General features: G+C 36.4%; 1 protein-coding gene across 2 annotated transcripts in view; it reads left to right on the forward strand.

Annotated features, from left to right (window-relative positions):
* Positions 1-7,788: 7,788 nt before the first annotated feature.
* Positions 7,789-18,500, forward strand: part of APOOL (apolipoprotein O like) — a 93,235-nt gene continuing 82,523 nt past the window's right edge. For both annotated transcript variants that reach the window (XM_082609563.1, XM_082609564.1), the window contains exon 1: positions 7,789-7,853. In XM_082609563.1, the coding sequence (XP_082465689.1) occupies positions 7,839-7,853 (15 nt within the window). In that variant the 5' untranslated portion in view covers positions 7,789-7,838. The remainder of the gene's footprint in view (positions 7,854-18,500) is intronic.

Raw genomic sequence — 18,500 nt, forward strand, 5'->3', positions numbered from 1 at the left:
TATTGAAAGACTATAGTAAGAAAACACTGACAATAAACATTTTATTAACATGGTTATTTCCCTTTGAAGACCTCATTATACACAGGATTATGGAGGAGGAAAGATAATTGTGACCAATTATTTTGGAATTAGTCTGTGTGTTTAAAGGAAAAAAAAGTATGAAAAATCATGAGATGAGCAGTTAGGGGAAATGTGATTACATTCATCCCTATACTTTTTTTTTTTTTTTTTTTTTTTTTTTTTTTTTTTGCAGTATGTGGGCCTCTCACTGTTGTGGCCTCTCCTGTTGCAGAGCATAGGCTCCGGACGTGCAGGCTCAGAGGCCATGGCTTACGGGTCCAGCCGCTCTGCGGCATGTGGTATCTTCCCGGACCGGGGCACGAACCCGTGTCCCCTGCATCGGCCAGCGGACTCTCAACCACTGCACCACCAGGGAAGCCCCATCGCTATGCTTTTAAAACTGCATTTATTTGTAACACATTTAAAAATGAATGGTATGCCGTTCTTCCTATGTGGTAAATATGGTTGGCTACTAGATAACATGAATTTTATAAATTCATGTTTACATATATTTTACATATATATATATATATAAATCATATATATATATATATATATATATAAAACTTGCCAGTTACACAAATAATTTAAATCATCATTTAGAAAACATACAAGTGAATATTAGACTTCACAAAAATTCACTTCTTATTTTATTCCAGTTAGTGTGCTTTCTTTAACTTAGAATAAAGTTTTAAAGTTTCAACCATGTTGTAGTGTATATAAGTACTTTATTCCTTTTTATTGTCAGATAATACTCTATTTAATGTATATACCATATTTTGTTTATCCATTCATCAATTGGTGGACATTTGGCTTGTTTCCCCTTTTTAGCTACTATGAATAGTGCTGCTGTGAACATTTGTGCACAAGTTTTTGTGTGCACATACTTTTCATTTCTTTTGATTGGATACCTAATGGTGGAATTGCTTGGTCATAAGTTATTTCTAGGTTTAACAATATGAGGAACTGCCAAACTATTTACCGAAGTGGCATTACCATTTTATGTCCCCATCAGCAGTATAGGAGGGTTCTCTCCAAATCCACACCAGCAATTATTATTCTCCATTTTTTTATTTTAGCTAATCAAAAAGTGAGTGTGAAGTGATGTCTCATTGCAATTTGCGTTTGCATTTCCCTGATGACTCATCGTGTTGAACATCTTGTATGAACTTGTTGGCCATCTGTAAACCTCCTTTGTAGAAATGTCAATTCAGGTTCTTTTCTCATTTTTAACTAGGTTGTCTATTGAGTTGTAAGATTTCTTTACATATTCTAGATAAAAGTCCCTTTTTCAGCTATATGATTTGCAAAAATTTTTTCTCCCATCCTCTGTCTCTCCATATTTTATATACATATTCTTTTCACTTTCTCCATGGTGTACTTTGAAGCACAAAAGTTTGTAATTTTGATAAGTCCAACTTAATCTTCTCTTTTTGTGTTTTCATTTTTGTTATTATATCTGGGAAATACTATATACAGGAAATGTAGAATACCTAATGCACAGTCATGAAGATTTGTCTTGTGCACATCCTTTATAATAATTTCTCTCCTGTCTTGTATATATCTTTGATATTATGCAATGTGTAACAGTATGGTTTCATAGAGGAATTTTACCAACAGTTTGTTCTCTCTGTACAAATGCTTAGTGGCTAGCTTTACACAGCTCTTAGCAGCTAGGTTTACACAGTTCTTAGCAAAAGGAAGTCTTTTCCTCTGTTTCCTATGATAAGTACATCTTTGAATGATGCTTCTTTGTTTTGGTCTCTTCCCAACTTTTAGAGAAAAAAGTCATCAATTTTATTTCATAAATAATTATTTTGTACTTGTTTTAGAAAAACTCAGTTAGTTTACATTGCATGTACTCTGAACGTGGCATGAAAGCATCAATAAAATCAATCCATTATTTTCATAATTCTCATAATGGACAACATCCTAAGGATTCAGAGTGAATGCATCACTGGTCCAATGAAATCTAATTTTTAGATATTTACCATTGTAGTTCCTGGTACCCTTTTTCCCTTTTTTTTTAAAAGGTACTTATGCTACTTTTACAAAATTATCACATTTCCAGACTCATGTGTCTAAGTGCATAATGACCAATAGTCTATATTTGCTCAAAAAGTATACTAAAAATATACTACTTTTTTTCCTTCTAGATAATAAGGATGTTTTATTAATAATTAATGTCTCATTATTAATTAACTAATAATGTCTTACCTCTGTCTATAGGAAAAGAGTTGTTTATACTGTTTTCTCTAACTCTTCACTAATTCTTCACCTTTTTATATCTTTATTTTTTATTAAATATGTAATACATGAATACACTCTCATCAGAAGAAATTTCAACTGATACAGAAATAGAGAAAAACATAAAAGTTATGTTCACTATCCATATTTATATTGTTATGGCTTGTGGTTTTCAGGTTTCTCATTGTAGTCCTTAGACTATCTTAACAACTCTTTTACGTATTATTGGCACACTCTTCCACCAATGATTAATTTTTGTTAATTGAAGACCTAAAGTAACCTAATTAGTAACAATAAAATGCAAATTTAACAAATCTAAATATAAAATGCAAATACTGGAAAATATACTAAGCAAGAGAAAACGAACCATTAACTAGAAATTAAATAAAATAAAATGTCCTTGATGTGCACACATAACCTTTGAGTCTACAATTATTATTAAAACTATAAAGAGATTTCTGTAAAAATATTAATCTAAAATCTCAAATTTGTGAATATGTGAACAAAATTATTTTCTCATATTTTTACTCTAAAACTTCCAAATAGCCTTAAGAGATAACTAGGAGAAAGACCACTCTATGCTCACCCTGAGAAACCTCATCCATTGATCACCTATATACAAGATTCCAAAATCTTTGTAGACAGTTCAGACCTCTCGTCCAAGCTCCAATATGCAACTGAATGTCCCACAAATATCTCATATTTGGCACATCCAAAACTGAACTCATCATCAACTCACATCCTCCTTTGCTCCACTATACAACTGTCCTTGGGCACATTTTATTGTAATAAACAGAAATTTACTCAAGGTTGATCACATTTCTTTTTCTCATCTCATGAAACCCAACTGTTGCAGGGCATAATAGTTATGGGATTTGGTTTCCTGCTTTAATGATGAACTTCTCTTCTATCCTAGATTGAGGGGCACTAATTGTACAAAGTGTGGAGTATTTATTCCTCTCTTCCAGTGAAGGAAAATTCTATTTCCAAGGACGTGGGAAAAGATGTGAAAACTTAAAAGTTAATGTGCTGTGAAAGACTGGGGACATCAGGCTCTTTCTCATGATCATCAGACCCTATTATGTGGAATACATTTTAGAATGAAGGCTTTTATGAATAAAATTCTAAAGAAAAAGTGAGTAGAAAAAGCGGGGCAAAAAACAGATTGAAGAGGCTCTGTGTCCTGAAGTTCATATGCCTGGCCATATACTTGAGTCCCATAAACTATAGTCTGGAAGTTGCTGCAGCTAGTGGGTTGCTATGAAGGGCACTGTGCAAGTGCCCAGAATCTCTTATTAAATGGAGAATTCATACCAGCACCATAGCTTGAAGATGACTCACCTGGTTAGGCCACTCAACCTGAGTGGAAACCTTGCCATATTGTGCCTCAAGGTATTGCAATGAGATAGGCTGAGCCCTGGGACCCTTTGCTTCAGTGCTTGCACCGAGACAAATATCTCGTTGAGCAACAGAATACAAAGAAACTGTAAGGGACTAAAAATAACTGCACACATGCACAGTTGAGGCACATTATGAGCAACAAGATACAAAAAGACCAAAACCCAACTGCCACTTCTGAGATGTCGGGGCAAAAGCAGGATACTTCACAAGATCCCTGCAGATAGCACCACCAAAGGGGTGAGCAGACCACCTAAGCCACCCCTCTTGCCTAACCCATGAGTCTGCCCCTACCCTCACCCCATTTAAGGGACCAGCTTTCCCCCCCTCAGGGAGCGAGCAAGGGAACATGTTTCCTGTTCTCACTCCCTCATGCAGCAGCATGAACCTCAATAAAGCCTTGCCTGAATTTTCTTGTCTTGCCTTTTATCAATTTCTATTGATTAAAGAGTCCAGGAACCCTGGTCGGTAACAACAATACAAAATGAGCACAGGACTTGGGACTTCCTGCCAATTCCTACTACTCATAACGTCCGGGATTTAGGTTGCAGACTATGAGTGTGGTCTAATAATTTAAATACCAGAATATTTTGTCTTGAAAACTTGGAACTGAGTAGAAGGGACTGCTGTAAAGTTTGTCAGAATATCTCTCTCTTTCTATTGTCTTCCTGATGCTGAGTCTGAGTACCGGGGCTATTGATCATTGCACTAGTGTTGTTTTCTTAGTATCCTTTTTTTCCAAAATGGGAAAATAAAAGGTAGACCAAAAAAAGCTATATATTTCTTACATGTCTTGTACTTCACTCATTTAGGTTAACAGATTATGAATAATTTTGTGCCAACATATTTGACAACTAAGATGAAATGAGATGTCAGTACTACTATAACTCAACATATGAATCCCGAAAAATCAATGCACCAAGAAATCATGTAATGAAAACTGAAGATCTTATGGGGAAAATGAGATTAGAGGCACAACACCCAAACACTTCATCAGTGACCCATTACAAAAAGGTAAGAACTTAATAAACATGGTAGCACACTTTTAAGAAATATATAAATACTACATACAATACATAGGAAAGTCAACTGAAGTTTGCTTATAGAAATGGATGTAGGAAGGGTTGCAGCTTGTGAGTCATTGTGAAGTAGTTTTAAGCAGGGTTATCAAAATTTGCAATCTTTCATAGCCTTAAATCTTAGGTCATATTATTCTTTCTTTCAAATGTAGGCCCTTCAAGAGATACGTATATAACAGATAACTGTTTCATTAAAATTGAAAATGTAATCCAATGTAATCCTTCTTCTTCAATTATCATGTGTTTCACTGCTAGAAATTCTTCTGCAAGTTTTAAATCTGCAATCATATCTTCACCCAAGGCTGAAAGCTTTGGAAATTGCAACAGTGTTTTAAATCACCAAACCATCATTAAAGAAGCCACTTCTGCAGGACCTGACAATTTTCATTTAAGGCCTTTGTGCATAGATAGTGCCTTCTCATTGAATGTGAGAAAGGTTGTTCCTAATTTTTTTTTACTGTCTAGTCTTCAATCAATAGATTCATCAATCTTTTCATTTCTTCTATTACTTTAGGTCTCATTACTGATTTTGAATTTCTTGAAGTTTTTCCAGACATAGATGTTTCCTTTATTTTCACTGTATTGTCTCAGAAGGTCCAAAAATGCATATTTCTTTACACCTACTGCTCAGGAGATATCACATATTCTCACACTTCTTTCAAAATTCTTGGTTACTTCAAACTTCACCTCAATATTTAAAGCTTTCCTTTCTCATGCAGTGCTTGGTGTTTTTGGGCCAGAGTGCTTAGACATGTTTAGGATATTGTTTACTTACATAGAAAAATTCACAAATAAAAAATAGTAACAAAACACAATTTTGTAGGTAACACCTGAGTGAACCAAGGTATCTGGTAGATGTTTGAGGAGTCTGTGTGTGTGTGTTGTGCATTCTTACACAGTCTGATTGCGCTGGGTGCTATTTTCTGCATTCACATCATGTTTCTTATGGACGAAATAGTGAATGAGTGAACATAACATTTATGTAATTTTCAAATTGTTTCCTAATATATCCACCATTTTGGAACAAATTCACGTTTTTAAATAAGTGTTATTGTAGAACTGACTGTGCACAACTCAGCAAAGCAGCCACAAGAAAGAATGGAAAATCTGAGAGCATGTTAAATAGTTTGGATTTATAATTAAAAACCTTATTACAAAGAAATCTCCAGGCCTGGATGACTTCGTTGGTGAAATCTTTTAGATATGTAAGGAAATAATAATGTCAATCTTAAACAAACTTTTCCTGAAAATAAAGAGGAAACAATTCTCAATGTGTCTATGAAGCTAATAAAACACTGATACCAAAGTCTTAAAAGAAAATTACAAACCAATAACCATCATGGACATAGATGTAAAAATCTTAATGAAAATATTAGCAAATGGAATTAAGCAACATATAAGAAGAATAATGTATTAGTCTGCTTAGGCTGCCATAGCCAAATACTATAGACGGGGTGGCCTAAACAACAGAAATATATTTTCTAAGTTCTGGAGGCTGGAAGTCCCAGATCCAGGTCCAGCAGGGTTAGTTTCTGGACACCACTGAAGGGATAAAAAGGCAAGCCACAGTGTGAGAGAAGATATTAACAACACATAAAACTGGCAAAGTGTGTGTATACAGTCTTCTGAAGAACACCTACAGATGAGAAAAATGTACAACAGAATGGAAAAAGTGGGCTAAAAACTTGAATAAGCACTTTATGAAAGATAACATCAAAATGGCCAATTGAAATATGAAATGGTGATCAATTTCATTAGACATCAGAGAAATGCAAATAAAAACTTGAATGAGGGACTTCCCTGGTGGCGCAGTGGTTAAGACTCTGTGCTCCCAGTGCAGGGGGCCAGGGTTTTGTTGCTTGTAATCAAAGAATGCTGACCAATACAGAAATTGGTATCAGGAATAAAGAGTAGTTCAGAGAGAAAGGTGTAGGGATTTTGAATACTCTTAGCCCTCTAGATCCTCCCAGATAGCCCCCTTAAAATGTCAGACTACCACTCTCTCCTGCTCAAATTTCTAAATTTTTACATAAGTGGCTTATCAAGGTTAGGTATAAATTCAACTGAAATAATTTTAGAAACCAAAAGAATCAGTCTTTGAGTTTAGCTTTTAAAAATTCAAGCTTTTTTTGACCATGAGAAGTAAAGGGGCTTTCTTTAGTATGGCCATCAGAGGTCCCTGAGATTTATTATATGCCTAGGGGAAAATTTAAGAAGTTGCATATACTTTTCCTATCACGTTAAATTAGTCAGTGCCATCAGATGTAGCCACTTCTGACACACTGGCCTTTTTTTTATTGCTGTTCCTTCTGCGTGGAAGGTTCCTTCAGGACTTTTGTATTCCTTCAGGACTTTTCTCAAAATTCCTAAATTTTGAAGACTAAATTCCTTCAGGACTTTTCTCAAATGTCACTTTATCAGAAAGCCTTTCCCTAATCTATCTAAAAAAATAAATTCCCACCCCATCCCCATACTGTTTTATTTTCCTTCATAGCATTTGGCACTTTGTAACATTTATTTGTTTCTCTTTTCCTCCTGGAATCACGAGCTCCGTGAGGGAAGGCATTACGTTATGTTCTGTACTTTGAACAAGTGCCTGGCACGTAGTAGGAGCTTAGTGACATACTCTTAGGATGTATGAACTTGCCCACGTATTGCAGAGGTAACATGTTCTTTTTGTGACTATACAGTTATTTAATAAAGCAGCCGGACTTGGATTTTAAGTCCTCAACTAGACAAATCACATATGCCTGAAAAAACGAACATAATGAAAAGTTCTGCACCCAGCAAAGTAACTTTCAAATGGACTATGGAGAAAATTCTGAAAGGTGTCATCAGGGATACCGACAGTCAACCACAGGGTTGAACCGTTTTCCCCGGAGAAAGAGGGCCAACTTCGGCAGCTTCCTAGAGCGGCACTAGGAAGGCGGAGGAAGGGCGGAGCCGGCCGGCGAGGGGCGGAACTGGGTGGGGCTACTTTGAGCGGTGCCTAGTTGAGTTATTTTGTCCCTTTCCGCTCTCCGTGCGAAGACCTGGGCGGAGAGCGCTACAGCTATGGCGGCCGTTAGGGTAAGTAAAATTTACTTTGCTTAGTTTCTCTGGATGCTGGTAGCCCTCTGATAACTGTGGAAGGGATCCTCCTAACTTCAGAAGGGAGTCCCACGGCAAGAGGCGAGGTGGAGATAGGGTTGCGAGAGAATTGGCAAGGTCAGGGAATCTTTAACATTTGAAGCCTCAAGACACCTGCTTCTCCCCTGTAGAGTTTCCTCAGCCTGGGACGGTTCTGTCTTCTCAGTCCCCTGCTGTTGACTGTTTACACAGCGGCAGGGTGAAAACTGGGAAACAGCTGGGCGAAAATGGCCCGCCAGGCGACGAGCAGCGAACAGACTTGGGTCTTGAGATGAAACAAAGAGAAAAGAATCCTGGGCATTTGTCTGGGTGCACAGGGCGGGGCCTCACGACCCTTTGAAGGACTTTGTTCAAACATTATTTCGGGTGAAATAGACCAGGATAGAGACGTCTCAAGTTTCTCTGCAGTGCCTGGGTTTGTATTCACTGTTGTTACTTTACGGGTTTGAATGACAAACCTAAGTTTCTTTTAAGTTCTGTAATGGGAAAAGGTGCCTTTGCTTAGGAATCTGTGTACAGGAAGTGACACAAGTGGCTGCTAGCTGCAGTTCCCTAAGTAGGTTTCAGTAACAGTAGTCGACAGATATCTATGAGTAGACAAATACCTATGGGTAGATATTTGTAGCGGGTTTTAAGTGTAAAATGCACTGCTTGCAGGAGATACAAATATGAATAATTCAGGCTCAGTATCCGTCTTGATTCGCCATTCTCACTCCATTTCTGCTTTCAGAATTTATTTGAATTATCACAACACCCTTCTAACTGGACTCGCTGCCTCTAGCCTGGCTCTCATGGAATTCATTTCCCCCTGCACTGCCAGAGTATTAAAATGTAAATCTGATTATGCCCTTCCACTACTTAAAAATCTTTATTGGCACTCCATCATCTGCCCTCTAGTGTCAGGTCAGACTCCTATGTCTGGAACAGCCGACTCTCCTTTGGCTTTCCAGCTTCATTTCCTGTCTCTCAGGAACTCTCCTAATATCTGTACTCCAACCCTTTTTCCCTGCTCTTTCTCTGGGCCTGAAGTGCCGTTTCCCATCCTCATCTAGTTAGTTCCTATTCATATTTCACTCATTCATTTAACAGGGATTTGTGTACTGCCTCCCCCTATGCTAAATACAAAATGCCTTTTCCAAGATAGTGTCCCAGATCTCCCCAGTCTGATTTAAATAACTCCTCTTTATGCTCAAGAGGATTCTGGGCATACTTTTACCATAGGACTTATCATACTGCAAATAGTAGACTATTTACTTGTGTATTCTATCCTCCTAGACTATAAGCTACTTGAGGACAGTAATTATAATATGTTAATTTTTGTATCCTTAGTACCTAGCACAGGTATGAGCTATATTAGGGACTCAATAAATTCTACATGAATAAATAAGTGTCAGGCAATGGACATAAAAGATATTAAATTAAGTAGTGGAGATGTATCATATAACAAATTATTGTCATTCAGAGTAGAGGAAGTGCCTTGTTCTCAGGAGAAGTACAAAGTGATCTGAGGGTTCAGAAGAGAGAGTTCACACCTGGTTGAAGAGAATAAAGAAAGACATCATGGAGGGAGTGCAGAGAGAGAAGGAATGGTCAGTAGTTAAAAAGCAGACCTGAATAGTGTGTTGTCACTGAAGCCAAGAGAAGGAGCGAGTTGAACAGTAGAAGGAGCGAGTTGAACAGTCTTTTGATTTGGCTATTAATAAGTCACTGGTAGCTGCCATTTATTAAGTGCTTACTGCAAGGCCAGGCACCATGCTAAAATACTTTGCATATGTTATTTCACTTAATTCTCAAGACAACTTTATGTTGTAGATGTTAATGATCACCAGTTTACAAATGAAAACCTAAGGTTTAGAAAATTCAATTAAATTACCCAAAGTCACAATGCTAATAAGAGCTGAAGTGAGGTAAAGTGGTAGAGTGAGAACCTAGATTGTAAGGGGTTAGGGAAAGGATAAAGAGTGGGAAACTGGCATTCACTTAGCACCTACTTTGACCACCTGCTTTACATGTATTACTTCAGTTTAATCTTCTTGATGACCTTAAGAAATGGGTAGTATCCCCATTTTACATATGAAAAAACTGAGGTTTAGAAACAGTGCTTGTTCCGGGTTATCCAAGTGGAAGAACCAGGTTCAAACACAGGTATATTTGGCTTCAAAGTCCCTGATCTTTCCACTACTCCTTGCCTCCTCTGGAAGGGAGGTGTACATTACTCTTTAGAGAAATGTTGTGGCAAAAGGTAGGGAAGAAATCTTGAGTTGGTGGTAGCAAATTCCAGGAAGGTTTCTTTTCATTTAAAAAAGTAGGAGACTATATGCCAATTAAATCTCAATAAAACTGGTGAAAAAAAAATGTCAGGAGACCTGAGCAGGCTTGGAGACAAGTGGAAATGTGCCAAGAACTGGTAAGAATTAATAATAGTGATCACAGCTATTATGCTATTGAACATTTACTGTGCTAGGCATTTTGCTAAGCACGTTATGTGAATGTTCGCATTTATGCTTCACAGTGGCCATATATCTAGGTACTGTTATTACCAGCATTTTACAGGTAAAGAAACTGAAGCTTAGAAAGGTTGAGTAACTTTCCCACAGTCACTCAGTCATAAGTGGTAGATATGGACCTGAAATTGCTATGGTCTGAGTTCAGATCATGGGGCTTAAGCTTGAGGAAGCATCAGTGAGGCCAAGGTACAAAAATGCTGATCTGTGTTAATTTTGAAGCCCCAGAGATTAATAACAAGGAATAAGGTAGAAAGGAGTCCTGAAAGTTGGTAGATAACTCTGAAAATAGTTTACATACATTTTGAGAGATAAGAACTTTTTGAGCAGATGTGATGGTGGAACACTGATGTGGAATTAGCCTTGAGAACAAGTACTGTACTGATCTCTTCTCCTGACCCCTTGAATCAGAGAGAATGGCTGGAGGACTGGCCTTCATTTAAAAGGGTTGGGAGGAATGTAGTGTCAAAAGCTAGACTTCATTAATGCCAGAGATTAAGTGAACTTGAGGAAAATTTTCATCCTAAAAGATATTTGTTTACAATAGAATACTTAATATTGAAATATGGCTACCATGTATTGAGTATTTCCTATGTGTCAGACACTGTATTATGCTGTTGATGCACATTATTTCATTTAATTCTCACAAAAAGTTTTCTGTGGTAGATAGTTTTATTGGCTTAAAGAACAGGAGTAAAGCAGTAAGGAAAACAAAGCTGAAATAGGAGGTTGTAGTTAGAGAAAAGCTTGTTGAGTTTATGATTTTAGCTATTAACAAGTTCTGGGAAATGGTAAATTCAGGGTGTACTCATGGAGTGGGTAACTGCAGTGGAGTGAATATGAAGGTCTAAAATGGTGAGGTCAAAGAAGAGTGAGGTGAGGCTTTTGAGTGGTTCAGCCATATGGACGTTAAAGTCAGTCAGAGTTATGGCAGGATTTAGAGTATAGAAGAAGACTATTAACCAGGATCCTAAATCTTCAATGCGATGAAGTGACCAGGAGGCAGGTGCTAAGGATGAATAGATGGGTGGTATGAGTCTCAGAGGAGAATTACTTTTCTTTCCTTTATGAAAACTTTCTTCAGTTGAAGTATAGCATACATACAGTTAAATACACAAATCATAAGCAGCTTGGTAAAGTTTCAAAAAATTATCATACATGTTCACCCAGCAGCCAAATTAAAAAAAAAAAAAAATTGCCAGCAGCCCCGAAGCCCTCCCCTTTGCTCCTTCTACACCATAGATTAATTAGCCTATTTTAACTTTATGTAAATGGAATAAGGCAGTATTTACTCTGTTATGTCTGTCTTCTTTCACCCAATATTGTTTTTGAGATTCAGCCATTGCACATGTATGCTAGTTCATTTATTCTTATTGCTCTGTGATATTCTAGAGGGTGAATATATCATGATTTATTTATCCATTCTACTGTTAATGGACATTTGAATTATTTTCAGTTTTGAGTTATTACAAATAATGCTCCCATCAACATTCTTGTATATGTCTTTTGGCACACATAAGTGCACATTGCTGTTGAGTATATACCTAGGAGTGGGATTGCCAGGTCATAGGGCATGCAGCTTTGGTAGCTACTGCCAAATAGTTTTCCAAAGTGGTTGTACCAATTTACATTCCCATTCATGAGGGTTCCAGTTGTTCCACTTTCTCACTAACAATAACAGAGATTTTTACCTAAGGCGGGGGAAGTAATGGCTTAGAAGCAGCATTGGCAATCAGAAGAAGACAAACTCTACCTCCTATACCTGAGACACTTTGAATAGCCTCCACTTGAGAGTTACAAGGGAAGCAGTGACCTCAGGGGACAGTCATGTTTCATTTCAGGAAAGGATAGAAGAGGGTAGACACAATGGAAGGGCTTTTGGAGTTTGGTGGAGTAGCAGGAACTTTGGTCAGTGAAGAGAAAATACAGATCACTGTAGAAATTAGAATACAGGAGATGGTACATGACTCTGGAATTGTGTTTTGGGTCTTGAGTCAAGGATGATGGGGATGGGAAGGAACATGGATGCCATAGACCTAAAGGTTTCAAAATCCTTGATAATACCAGCCTTCGTGTCAACTTTAGTCTTTGTCTCTTTCCTCTTTTGTTTCATGTGACTGATATCAGAAAGTAATTGGAACCTAACAAAGTGAAGTTCATTCTTGGGAAGATGGTTGGTTATCTCCAGCAAAATCAGTTTTTTCACTTTCCACTCAGCATTGTTTAGCATCTGTATTTTCAGTGCAACTTTGAAAGTATGCTTTGAAACCCTTAACCATACTTGGTATAGGTTCCAGGATGTTGCTTTATGCCATAGAGTGAAAATTATCTGTGCCTTGCCTCCTACCACACCTGTATGACTGAGCTATTCCCTGTGATGCTATCCTCACAGGTGGCTGTTAGGTGTTCTGTGAACCTCATTTAATATGGAAATTAAAAATTGCTTGACATGGACCCTAAAATGTTTGCATAACGGGCGCATGTAAGTCAATATTTCCTGATCTTAGCTGTGCATTAGAATCATCTGGGCAGCTTAGAAAAGGTACTGTTGCCTGAGCCCCACCCCAGACAGGGCATTTTAATATTTTAAAAGCCCACGAGTGATTCTGATGTGTTGCTAGGTTCCAGAACCACTGATTTAGGGGAGAATTTTTGGCTTTTATACAAGTTAGAGAAGAAAGGGTATTAGGCTTTTCAGGTTATGAAGAACAGAGGCAAGATCAAATCATCTTAAGTGGTAGTTTATTGGAAAGTTGCATAGGTTAGGAAGAAAACATAGGAAACTGTCTCACCAGCTAAACAAATCTCAAGAACCGTTCAGGATACCATAGCAACTCTGGTAGTTACCATTCTCATGACAGTCCTGCTTCTGCTAACTCTATGTGTTTCATATCCAGGCTTCCCTAGAGAGAAGATCTGATCAGGTTGGCTAGTCACTAACCACTGCAAAATACCCTTCTTAGGCAGAAATTGCACATCGGGCCCCTTTGTAAGGCAATCTCTTGTTGGCTGCCTTTGGCTCAGATACCAATCCCTGGTCCAGTCAGTTTTGGCCAGTGCATCAGTCCTGTAGTTAACAGCATAGTGAACTATGTTAGAAATCACAGAAGGGAGCAATATAGTTGTCAGATGCTCTAAGACTTCTTAGAAGGGGCAAGGCAATGGATGGATACTTTTGGGGTTCATGGTCTGGTACAATTTACTTTTGAATACTTTCCAGAAGTGATAAAGTTGTTGAAAATATGGTAGGATATAGTTAGAGTTGTTATTAAAAGCTAACTTATTAAGATCTTGTAATTTAAATTGGGAAATTGGTTGCCCAAGGATAAAAAAAAAACACTGAGACAACCAGTGTAAGTAGCAATCTGTGGTGGATAATAAAATTTGCTTAGTATAATTTGAACATATTCAGGGAAAATATAACCCACTTCTGTAATCTCTCCTGAGTTATATAGACTTGATGGATATTAGTACTCTAAGCTAAGGCATGAGTTGCATACTTAATGTAGATTTGGCCTGGCTGTTTTTGGATCTTTTCTCTCAGTCATTCTGAAACTTAATAGGGACTTCTCATATCACTAGGCTAACTGCTACTGCCATATCCCCTCAGCCTGGCTCTATAGTTCACCTCATTCATTCATACATCCAAATTCCTACTTGATATCTTTAGGTGCATCAAATTCAACATGTGCAAAATTCCTTTATCTTTACCACATTTGATTTTTCTGCTGTATTCCATCATTTTAAAGAATCCTCTACATCCATACTGTTAACAAGTCTTGTGAATACTTTATACTTTCATACGTTCTTATTCTTTTATACATTCTTTCAAAAAAATCTTAAGGCCTGTAATGTGCAGGAGATGGTGATAAACATTGGGGATACAAAGATCAACAAGATAGGAACAAGAGGTATATAGAAGAGAAAACACTAAAACTAATAAGCACATGAAGAGATGCTCAAAATAATTAACAGATAACTACATATTAGAACAATGAGATAACATTTTATTAAGCTAGAGGAAAACAGAATGCTGGTTAAGTCCAAATGTTGTTAGGGATATTGGAATATAAGAGCCCCCATGGACTGCTGGTGGGAGTATTGACTGGTACAGCCACTGTGGAGGTCAATCTGATATTATTTAGTGAAATTAAGTATATACTCATGTCCTGTGGCATGGCAATTCTGTTCTTGAGTGTATATCACAAAGATATACAAGTTCATGAGGGCACTTATAGGAGGATATTCATCGCAGTGTTTTTTTTATGGTGATGGGGAGTTTGAGGCAATATAGGTGTCCATCACTGACAGGGATAGGTGAAATGTGGTGAATGTACATCATGTAGTACTATATAGCAGCTAGAAGAAATGGGTTATATGTACACATAGGAACACAGATGGATATAAAAGGCTATGTTTTATGAAAAAGGATAAGAAACAAAACAACTGTAATACACCATTTACTTTGTGAAAACAGTAAGAAAAAATGAGATGTGTAACAAAATTAAAAATACGTGTACACATTACTACAATATGCATTTAGTAAAAATTCAAACAAAAAGATAATTATTAAATATATGAAAATAGCTACCTGTGGTGGATGAATTAGAGTGAAATTTGGCAATTAAAGGAAATGAATGAATTAATCAATCAATTATAAAGGAGGGAGGGCAAAGTAGAACAAGACCAAAGTACTGTCCTCAAGGAATGGACTCTAGCGGGTGAAACTGATAAGTAAACACAAGTTGTATTCAAAATAAAATATATCTAAAAGTTACTATGGGAGAAAAGAGGAAGAAGTAGTTTAAATGCCTACAGAACATAAGGCTGCTTCATAATATTTGTTCATTTTAGTTCATTCATTTAGTTCTTCAACAAGTATGTATTAAGCACCTACCATGGGTTAAGAACTGCTACTTGACATGTGGTGGTAGATAGTATTTTTTATTTCAAATATTTGCTTTCTCTTCCTGTGAGAGGATTATACACCCCTGCCTAGATTTCTTATTCTTTCCCTCTACCTCAAGAATGACTAGTATTACTTTACTAGGTAAATAATTTTATAATTTGTTTTTGGCATATTTTGGTACTGATCAAAATATGGTTAAAGCAAAATATTTACTCTACCTTAGTCTAATTGAAACACAAGTCCTTCTGTTTATTATGAAAGAGCCAGTAGAGTTAAACAGAACTTAATTTTGTAAGCAGAGAAAATACTGTTATATCCATTCACTCATCTGGACTAATGGAAGGAAAGGAACATCATAAATAATTGAAAACCAATATTTGCACTTAACTTTGGGATGCATTTTTATACTTATATTTCTGCCTATAACAAAACCTGAAATTTTGGGCCCCTGTGACAAAATTCACAATAGAGCTCTTGTGACAGAAATTCACAGAGCCATGTAACTGGCAGGGACAATTCATCCTCCCATTGAATTGTCTTGGCACATTTGTCAAGAACTAATTGACCCTAAATGTAAGGTTTATTTTTGGACTCTCAATTAACTCTATTCCATTGATCTATATTTCTATCTTTATGCCAGTATTACACTGTCTTCATTGCTGTAGCTTTTTATTAAGTTTGAAATGGGAAAATGTGAGTGCTCTAACTTGGTCCTTTTTTTAGTATAATTTATTGTGAAATAATTTCACATTTACAGAAAAGTTGCAAGAAGAGTACAAAGAACTCATCTCCTTAAATCAGATTCTACAGTTGTTAACTTTTGACATTTTCTCCCTTTCTCCTCTGTTATAATTATTCCTTTTCTGATCAGTCTGAGAGCAAGTTGCAGACATGTTGCTATTTCACCCCTAAATATTTCACTGTGTACTTCCTCAAAAAGAAGTATACTGTTCTGTAACCTTTGTGCAAGCCTCCCAATTGGGATGTTAATACTGATACAACACTACCATCCAGTCCACAGATGCCATTTATTTGATTTAGTATAATAATCACCACATTAATTTGGCCAATAAGTTTTGTCATGACACATTGAAAGTAGAATGTTGTTTCTAGTAAGAAATAATCAGGCTTGCTCTGTTGTCCACTTAGGTATAGTCTTCAGAAGTTTGAAATTTAGTCAAAAAATGTGTTATAAGAATACTACCTTCCATTTATCTAGCACTTAACAGTTTATAAAATTTTCATGTATTATAGTATTTGATTCTTAGAACATTCTTGTGAGATTTTTTAGTAAGAAGAGAAATATTCTCTATTGCATTTATACTTGTATCAGGATAGGATGAATTTGTGATAAATTTTAGTTGTGATGGGCCTGGATTTAATTGGGTCCCCAAATGCTTCAGAGAGTATGGTGGAGCCTGCAAGCATATGCAAAATTTTGAGAATAACTACATTTTGGGGACCATAATGCATACTTTTCATTGGATACTCAAAAAATTAAAATCATTAAATCAGTCTTACAATTTCAGATCAGCTTTAGGACTTTTAGTTATCATTTGCCTTCACAAATACTTGGCACATAGGTAGTCAGTAAATGTTATATAGAAGAACTTGCTAGATTACCTATGTATACTGCCTTATTTAAACCTGTGAATGATTTTATTACTTTTTTTGAGATCCTTAGTCCTGCAAAGCCCTTTGAATACAAAGAGGCATAAGACTACTCACAAGGAACCTGCATTTTAGTAGAAGAATAGGCTATATATATTTCAACGGGTAAATAATAATTTAACATTATGTTTGTTTAATTCCAGGTTGGTGTTTCATACAAATAAGAACTTTATGAACTCAGAGAGAGGACTATGAGTGATCTAGTAGGACTTGAGCTAAACCTTCAAGGAAGGACAGAGTTTAGGCAGTGTATTCATTCAACAAATAGTTTTTGAGTACCTGCTACGTGCCAGACACTGTTAGGTGCAGGAGAGGTGAAGACATTTTAGCAGGGAAAATGAAGTGAGTGAAGGCACTGAGGAAGGAATGTACTTGACATGTTTCGGCCCAGGAAGGTTAATTTGGCTAGAGCCAGAGAGCCTAACAGGACATTGGTTCATAAGACATTTGGTTTATAAGACATTTGGACGACACCAAAAAGTCCTTGAAATTTGGTCCTATCTAAAATGTCCATGAGCATATTTGGTCTGTGCCAAATGGTTTTGGACAGGACCAAATATCAAGGACCTTTTGGCATGTCTTTTGGACGTTTTGCACAACACCAAATATCTGCTAACCCCAGAGGGTATATAGAGAAGGATAAACTAAGATGGTTTATTTGATTGTTGAACCAGGAGAATAAAGCAGTATTTTAGAAAGATTCATTTCATTTCCTTTATAGTTTACTTAATCCTATTTTGAAATTTAGCAGCAACTGAATTCTAAATGGACAACATCTTGAAAATCATCTCTTACTGGAGTATTACTGTCTTCTCAAGTAAATAGAATGCTCTCAATATTCCTTTCCCACATCACTACAAGGTAGATATAGCCTAATTTCTTTGTTATAGATAGCACACATGTCTGTAAATATGTATTGTGAAAGGGAGCTGTTAGGTGTTTTTTTTAAATTTAGTTACTGATTTTGACAATAAGTTAGTATTTGTCTGACCCTGATTACCATAAACTGACTAAAGTTGAATTATGCCAATCTGTGTTACTATTTCTGGAGGATTTTTTTAAAAAATGTTTATGTAACTGCTACATTCCCTGTTTTTATTTTTAATTTTCTACTTAAATTTTTATTTATCTAAAGTAAACTTTTGACACTTTCAAGTGTTACTCAGTAACAATTACATCACAATTATTGAGTGTTCATAAATTCCAAAATAATTTTGTTCTTTCATACATCATAATTAAAGCACTAGGTGCTTGAAAGGCTTTAACATTAATTAATGTTCTATAATTTAATAATACAGTAAAAACCATACCTATCCAAGCCACACTGAGGCAGGCAGTTATTTATTCTGTCTAATTGAAGATTGACCTTTCAAGTGCCGGAACTTTAATTCTGATGAAGATTAGAGCTCAAGTGTATCATGTACTTCCCATCCATCTTAAACCTATTCATCATCATTCGGTATCTTCATTGTTTAACTTTGCCAATTTAAATATGCTATAGCT

The sequence above is a fragment of the Mesoplodon mirus genome, assembly GCF_964341445.2.
Source record: "Mesoplodon mirus genome assembly, chromosome: X".
Lineage (NCBI taxonomy): Eukaryota > Metazoa > Chordata > Mammalia > Artiodactyla > Ziphiidae > Mesoplodon > Mesoplodon mirus.